This window comes from Parasteatoda tepidariorum, chromosome 2 (assembly GCF_043381705.1).
Source record: "Parasteatoda tepidariorum isolate YZ-2023 chromosome 2, CAS_Ptep_4.0, whole genome shotgun sequence".
NCBI lineage: Eukaryota > Metazoa > Arthropoda > Arachnida > Araneae > Theridiidae > Parasteatoda > Parasteatoda tepidariorum.
In genome coordinates, this window is record NC_092205.1 from 28,496,766 (window position 1) to 28,505,441 (window position 8,676).

An 8,676-nucleotide genomic window follows, 5' to 3' on the forward strand; every position below is an offset into this window, starting at 1 on the left:
CGTGTTTCTTGTGAATTTTATTAGAGATAGTATTTCTGTGGATTTTGTACTTCCGAGAAGCTTCTGCAATTGACATACCACCAGCAACTGCTTGCAAACATTGTTGCAGCTTTTCTAAAGTGTAATCACGGTAGTTTCTTGTTCCAGTTATTTTTTTTTATAACGTCTGACCATTTTTCTGTCGAAAAAAAACCGAATGAAACTTTGCATAAAGTAGCCCCAAAGTGCATTTTTTTTCATTTTCCGTTTATTTGTTATTAATTTTCAAAATTTTTTAACGCTAACATGATTTAATTGTTTATTAATATATAAATAAAATTTTTTGCAAGCATGCGATAGCTTTGCAATTTCGTATGCATGAATGTTTTGAACAGATATGCAAATGATTAAAATTTGGTGTCCAATGAACGAATAGCTTTATCTCTGGCGCATCGGGACTGCGCATCCAGGAGACGTAATCGCTCGTCATTTGAGTCGAAGCGATGCGACGATTCAAAGATGCGTGGAGTGGAAAATGGCAGAGTTCAGCATCAGAATGGTAGTGGTCGACCTAGGGCTACAACAGAGCGTGAGGACAAAGTGATTGTCCGAGCAGCTGTCACNGGTAGCCATAGGTTGCCATAGATTACCATAGGCTTCTCTATGGCAAATTTTCTTAAGGGTTATCTCTATCAACCATCAGACGCTCAACCCAAACACCAGCACCCTGGCACCCTGGGCTGGTTTTTCAGCAAGACAATGCCAGACCGCACGTGTCGCTATGAACTGTCTGCAAGCTAGTCAAACTCTTCCTTGGCCTGCCAGATCACCAGATCTCTCTCCCATCGAGCATGTCTGGGATATGATGGGAAGGCGATTGCATCTGGCACGGAATGTTGATGACCTCGTTCGACAATTGGATCGAATTTGGCAGGAAATACCGCAAGAGACCATCCGGGAGCTTTATCGGTCTATGCCACGCCGTGTGGCAGCTTGTATCCAGGCTAGAGGCAGGTCAACACCTTATTGAACTTGTTACTGTAACCCTGCAATAAATTATTCAATTGTTCTGAAATTTTAATCATTTACTATTCTGTAAATTGTCTTCCTATCCACCAATTTTCGTTTCAATTGGAAAACTCCTTCTAGGTGCATCAATTTTTTTGTTATATCTTACATTTTAATACTATGAAACCGGTGATACCTGATTGCGCTAATGGTTTTCTGAAATATGGTGGATTGCGCTGCTAACATCTTATCCCCCTTTAATAAAGGTTGGTGGACTGCGCTTAAGGCACCCCTTATGACCATCCCTCCTACTTTATTCATGCAGTATGTCCCCTATGAAACATTGTGAAGTTTTATTTCAGAGTTTAAAATTTAAATCAGCGAAAATATGTTGTCTTTCAAATATCAGTTTCCTGAAATTGTTTTTAAATAATTCATATTCAGTATAAATTAATAGATTTCTTTATTGTTAGCTCCTGCTGGGGGTCAGCCTGGGCCATCAACCTTTTCTGGACCTTCTACGTTTGCTGGTACTCAACCTACAACTGCCCCTCCCATATATATGACACCTTTTCCCTACATGCCTTTTTGTAAGTGTTAAATTATCACCTTATTTTCCTTTCTTACTTAGTAAATTTTTAAAAAATTAAAAAAAAATTTTATTATTTCTTCAAATAAATGTAATTACATTTCAAAAGAGAATAAACAAGTGTATGTTTTACTGATTGTAATGCCAATTACTTAGTCTTATAAAAGACAATAATTAAAACTTAAGACGTTGTCATTTTGCTAAGTAAAGCATTATTTTTATTCTGTAATAAAAAGGAAATGAAAAATAATAAAAATTAAATTGATTGGTTAAAAATAAGTAAGCATCTTATCAACTAAATATAACACTAAGTTAGTATGATTTTATTCTGAGTTTAATTTTTTTATCAAGTCAATTAAAAACTATTAAAATCTTAAACTAACATTTTTAAAACGTATTATCCATCTTACGTTTTATATCTGACTGTTATTTGATAACGTAAAAGAAGTTTCATTAAATGTAGACTTTATATTTAGCTTCTGAAATATGTAAAGCTAAATTTTTCTTTGTGTCTTTTTGTGTACGTTTATTAACTCTTATTTGCCCGGTAATATATTTAGACTTTAGTTTATGTAAGTTTTTACATTTTAATACTGCGAAACATTGTGAAGTATTATTTGAGAGTTTAAAGTTTATATCCGAGAAAATATGTTGTCTTTTAAATATCAGTTTCCTGAAATTGTTTTTAAATAATTCATATTCAGTATAAATTAATAGATTTCTTTATTGTTAGCTCCTGCTGGGGGTCAGCCTGGGCCATCAACCTTTTCTGGACCTTCCATGTCTGCTGGTACTCTACCTACAAATGCCCCTCCCTTATTTTTGCCACCTTTTCCCTACATGCCTTTTTGTAAGTGTTAAATTGTCACCTTATTTTCCTTTCTTACTTAGTGAATTAAAAAAAAAGTTAAAATTTTTTTTAATTATTTATTTAAATAAATGTAATTACATTGCAATAGAGAATAAACAAGTGTATGTTTTACTGATTGTAATACCAATTATTTAATCTTATAGAAGACAATGATTAAAACTTAAGATGCTTGTTATTTTGCTAAGTAAAGCATTATTTTTATTCTGTCAGAATATATTGAAAAAAAGCTGTCAATAAACAAAGTCAATTGAAAATAATAAAAATGAAATTGATTGGTTAAAAATAAGTAAGCATCTTATCAACTAAATATAACACTAAGTTAGTATGATTTTATTCTGAGTTTAATTTTTTTATCAAGTCAATTAGAAACTATTAAAATCCTAAACTAACATTATTAAAACGTATTATCAATCTTACTTTTTATATCTGACTGTTATTTGATAACGTAAAAGAAGTTTCATTAAATGTAGACTTTATATTTAGCATCTGAAATATGTAAAGCTAAATTTTTCTTTGTGTCATTTTGTGAATTTTTATTAGCTCTTATTTGCCCGGTAATATATTTAGACTTTAATTTATGTAAGTTTTTACATTTTAATACTATGAAGCATTGTGAAGTATTATTTTAAAGTTTAAAATTTTAATCCGCGAAAATATGTTGTCTTTCAAATATCAGTTTCCTGAAATTGTTTTTAAATAATTCATATTCAGTATAAATTAATAGATTTCTTTATTGTTAGCTCCTGCTGGGGGACAGCCTAGGCCATCAACCTTTTCTGGACCTTCTATGTCTGCTGGTACTCAACCTACAAATGCCCCTCCCTTATTTATGCCACCTTTTCCCTACATGCCTTTTTGTAAGTGTTAAATTATCACCTTATTTTCCTTTCTTACTTAGTGAATTAAAAAAAAAAGTTAAAAAGTTTTTTTTATTATTTCTTCAAATAAATGTAACTACATTGCAAAAGAGAATAAACAAGTGTATGTTTTACTGATTGTAATGCCAATTACTTAGTCTTATAAAAGACAATAATTAAAACTTAAGATGTTGTCATTTTGCTAAGTAAAGCATTATTTTTATTCTGTAATAAAAATGAAATGAAAAATAATAAAAATTAAATTGATTGGTTAAAAATAAGTAAGTATCTTATCAACTAAATATAACACTAAGTTAGTATGATTTTATTCTGAGTTTAATTTTTTTATCAAGTCAATTAAAAACTATTAAAATCTTAAACTAACATTNAATGAAGTCTCTGTAACTTTTTATTTATTTTCCTCTTAAATTTATTAGGATGGAAAATTGTTTTCATCTTTTTATTATTTTTAGAAATTAATTATATTTGTCCTCAATTTTAAATGAGCCAGTTCAAACATTTCAACTATTTAAGTTGCAAGATAAATGTAAAGGCTACAAAGCCAGTATTATGTAGGAAAACATCTACATTAACCAATTCCTTTTTCTTCTTTCTTTTCATTAAAAAAAAAATCAGGGCCTGGTTTCTTACCTAATGCTCTTCCTGGAGTTATTCCTTTTATCATGCCACCTGTTCCTCCACAACAACAGCAGCCAGCTCCACAAGTTGCTCATCTAGCGAATGCTCCTCAATCTCAACAAGCCTCCGGTAAAACTAAATATTTAATTTAGAACGTAAAAGAACATTTTACATTTTATAAAAAATATACTTTTTTATTGCTATTTATGTGAGATGCTTATATTTATCTATAAATTTTGCTTGTTAGCTAAAAAGAAAAAGTGATTTTCATTTGAAAAACTAAATTAATATACTGTATACATTTCTCGTGTAGAAAAAGTGTATGTGTGATATTCTTTGAGTTGATGTTTAAGTTTGTGAAAATAAATAATTTTTAAATTAACCTTAATTATATATATATTTTTTTATTTTAGGGAATGATACTTTAAAACTTTATATTCTAAAATTTAACTTTAATTAAGTGACATTTATTTTTCCTGTTTATGATTTTAATATTTAAATTATTCATTTCTGTGTAATTGAAATAAAGTATTTCCAAATCATTTATACATTTAAAATAACAATTGAGCAGGATTCATACGCGCTGAGAGTTTTCTGGAAAACAAGAGTCGAAAAAAATTAGGTAATTACCAGGGCAAAGCGTAAATTTACCTTAAAACCAGTCACTTTTATAAACAATAACTTAGTATTTTTTTTTGTTCTATTCTTAAAAACGTTACTCAGTTAATTAAATTTGATTTAATTTCCATTAAATGCAGATTATTTGTTTAATATTTTTATTAATTTAGTTTTTATTATTTTATATATATATTTTTCTTTTTTGGAAAGACTTAGTTGTTAAAAAGTTGTTCTTTTATTTGATTTTTAAGTTCTCACTTTATTTTTCATTTTCTAACAGCTTTGTTTAAAAGCAAAAAAAAAAAAGAAAAAAAAGCGTAGAATAGTAACTGAATCGCATTATACATAACCTGAGTATTGTAAACAATACTTGATTTCTTCTTAACCAGTAACATGTAGATTAAATATATGACTTGGGTTCGTGATAAATTACGTATGCATTATGTTCTTTGAACTGTTTTCATTCGAATCTTTAATTCAAAACTGAAGTTGAAAATTGTATTTTACAGATGGAGTCTGTAAAGAAAAGAGATCTGAAAGCTGGACTCTCAGAACTTCAAAAACAGAATCGACTGAAAGAGCTGATTTAATAAACAATTTTTCTGAATCTCCTTCCCTGCAGCGCATTGCAGTAGTGTCGATTGCAATTGGGCTATGGACGTTGCCTGATATAAGAAATGAAATGGCGTATTATTTCTTACATGCAGATATCGAAAATGCAGTTAAGTTAAAGAGAAGAATATTAGACAAACTGTCAAATAGCTCTTTGCCCTCATCGCTGAAGACCGAAATCTCATACGTCATTCGACCCATTATGTTGCAGTTGTGGAAAGCGCTTCGTAGTTATGGTAGACTGACAGGATATCAAGAAAATCTCAGGGAGTATTACATAAAACATGGTACAATTTATTGGACAGTTGAGGGGACAGTTGACATAGTGAAATCCTTTACGGAAATATTCGATAATGGAAACTTAGATAGTGGCCAGATAGCCTGCTCTCACTGTTTAGGGGAATATGCTACAAATTTGTGGGAGAAAATTCCAGAAGAATTGAGAAACCAATTTAGAATCGCTTTAGCTATGTACGATTATGATTTGATAATATATTGGACATGTGTCCTCGAGAATAATTTAGGGAGTTTTCTAACTAGACTCATAGATCATGACGAAATATACGATGATAAGCTTAGTATTGATGTAAATATGATTGCTTGTTCGATTCAAATTGGTAACATAGTCGCTCTAAAGTATTTTTGGAAGAAATTGTCGGAGCAGGAGAAAAACGATCATTTGAGTAAGTGGCTTTTGCAAGCTACTCAACAATGTATGGAATTTGAAAATGATTCATTTTATCAGTATTCGTCAGAATTTTTTGATGTTTTATATTTTTTATTATCTCATGTCAATCGTATAACTCAAATGACCGAATTTTTTCGGAATCATTCTCACGTATTAGTGTTTTTGTTCGAAAGTTGGCCATACCAAAGAATATTCTTGTCCACTATTTTTGAACTATTGGATGATCTTCAAGAAGACATTTATTCAAGTATAATGCGTAATATAAGTTCTAAGATGAGTAAAAGGGGAAATGAAATGATTTTTAAAGAAATATGGAGTGCCAGTCCATTAAGACTAAGACGATCATTTCTGAAAAATAAATCTCTTTGCTACGAAGTGTTGTTGCACTTGCTGCAATTAGAAAATCTAAACATGGCTGTTAGGATATTAAATGATGTTTCCGAAGAAGAGATTAAACTATATATCTGCTTTATGTTTTTTCGGCCTGAATTTACGCGTGCTATTTATTCAAACAATCTGAATTCACTCCACATGTTATTATCAAAATCTACCTTGCCACCAGAATGTTATCCCTATAAGAGGAATGTTTTAGAGCAAAAAGAGCTTGATAGACTGATGAAATCGTGGTTTATTGGATATGGAGATTGGCATATTTTTGCTGAGTGGATATACGAGGGTAACATCCAAGCAGCTGCATCTTTCTTTAGATGGGCTTATCAATCTGTGTCAATTGAAACATTAATACATTTCTTAACTTTGAAACTTAACATTGAAACTTAATATTTTTGTCCTACTATGAACATGTGGACCAGTTTATGAATTGTTTTTTTCGAGATGAGAGAGGAAATTCAACAATTTAAAGCAGACTTTTTGCGATAAAGTGATAATGATTTTTTCAAGCAATTAATAGCAATGCCGTTCATTGTATCAAAAAGAGAAGGCGATGTGTTACGAAAATTTATGAACTACAACTTGTCTTCTATTAAAAACATTGCAGAATTTCGACTTATTTGTCGTAGTTGTATAGAGTATGCACTGAGTAAAAGTTTTCTTTTTTAAGTGCCACCTTGCTTTTGAATGCGTCTTTTGATAATGTCATTGAAGTGAGGCTGTACAAAAACGAAATTATACTATCTGAGAAAAGAATTAAAAATTTTCTGGTCTTAAATCAATCACTAACATATGTAGACTGGAATCATGCGAGAGAAATTCTAATGTGATCGTTACCTCTAACACTGAATACAGTCACAAAAATAAAGTCACTAATTCTGGAGAAAAAGACTAGTCACTCTTTCCAAAATGAATTGAATCCACAAATTTCATGATTTACAGGAGAATGTTGTTGAGAAAGATAGCAGATGATAGTTGAACATCTTTTTTTTGTGATCAAAAACGAAGGCAAATGAAATCATATTCTCTGTCAATTGACAAATCATGTTCAATGCGCAATCACTGTCAAACGATTAATTGTCTTATAATAAATAGGTGACTCCATTTTTTAGTGTTAGTTGCTTAATGTTAACGAAACAATATTCGTTATATATTATTTATCACAACTTCTTTTAATGTTAATGAAACAATATTCGTAATATATTACTTATCACAACTTCTATAGTTAATTTAACTGTCACAACTTTATTATTTTTATTTTCATTATACCTGAAAAAAAATCAAAAATTTTAAGTGATTTATTTTTCCTCACTATTCCCAAAGAACAGTCACTAGGAAGATATATATACTGTCCCTGGCCAGATTATAAGATGCACTAAAATATTCTATTTAAAACTTAATTATAAGGTGATATTATACAGCTTTATTGTTTTTACACTGCTGAAACCGGTTTGCACAAGTTTACGTTCGTGTATCAATGGGTAATATAAATTCGATGATTGGAAAAATTAGATGGTATATAATATAAATATAGAATACTTATTATATCAGGTATTATATTAGTATATTATAATAATTATTAGATTAGAATAATTATTAGACAAAATTATTAGATACATTGTAGTCTTTTAATAATGAAATGTTTTGCACGTGTTTATATGCTATACTTTTATATTTAAACATACATGTAAAGGGTTTTTTAAGGTCACTTTTTATATACTTCCTACTTGTATTTATTTTTTACGCATTGTATTGCAATGCAAGTTACAGCCACGTAAATACAATAAGGCTGTGTAGTATCACCTGATAATTAAGATTTTACATAGAATCTTATACCTGAAAAAAATCTTTGCCTACACCGAAGCACTGGAAACAATCGTTTATTTTTCCTTTAATTAGAACAGAAGGAAAAAATGATTTAGCAAAGTGGTTTAGGGATGTTAACTGTAAACTAAATTTTGTTTTTAATAATATTAAAGATAATGTATAATTTAGATTTCAAAAAATGTAGTGTGAGAAAAATAATACATAAGATTGGGCTGGAAATAAAAATCAAATATTTTGAAATAAAATAACTGTGGAAAATTGCGAATTTGGGAAACTAAACTGCTGTAATAAGACGAATTAAATAAAATCGATCAGTGTGGCTCAGAGAATAGAGCACTCATCTCCCAATGAGATGACCCAAGTTCGCGTCCCAGCGACGGCTGGTTGATACGAATTCTGCTCCCGTATTACACCAACCACATTGCTGATATAAAATATACTCAGTGGCAGACGGATCAGAACTCCTTTCTCATCGTGCTATCCTGGCGAGGTTTTCGCAGTTTTCCTCTCCATGTAATTAAAAGTATCATAACCAATTTGTGAACATTAAGGTATTAGAAGCGAAGTATTTAAAGTAGTTTTTCAAACATAATTATAT

The 8,676-nt window shown here is 30.1% G+C and overlaps 1 protein-coding gene across 5 annotated transcripts in view; it reads left to right on the top strand.

The window, feature by feature from the left end:
• The window catches only part of LOC107443319 (uncharacterized), a 9,088-nt gene extending 1,733 nt beyond the window's left edge, over positions 1 to 7,355 (top strand). Inside the window, exons 2-6 of one of the 5 annotated variants that reach the window (XM_043056380.2) lie at positions 1,461 to 1,577; positions 2,310 to 2,426; positions 3,188 to 3,304; positions 3,941 to 4,072; positions 5,071 to 7,355. In XM_043056380.2, the coding sequence (XP_042912314.1) occupies positions 1,461 to 1,577; positions 2,310 to 2,426; positions 3,188 to 3,304; positions 3,941 to 4,072; positions 5,071 to 6,641 (2,054 nt within the window). In that variant the 3' untranslated portion in view covers positions 6,642 to 7,355. The remainder of the gene's footprint in view (positions 1 to 1,460; positions 1,578 to 2,309; positions 2,427 to 3,187; positions 3,305 to 3,940; positions 4,073 to 5,070) is intronic. The other 4 variants (XM_043056382.2, XM_043056381.2, XM_043056385.2 and 1 more) reach the window with 4 other exon arrangements.
• Positions 7,356 to 8,676: the final 1,321 nt, after the last annotated feature.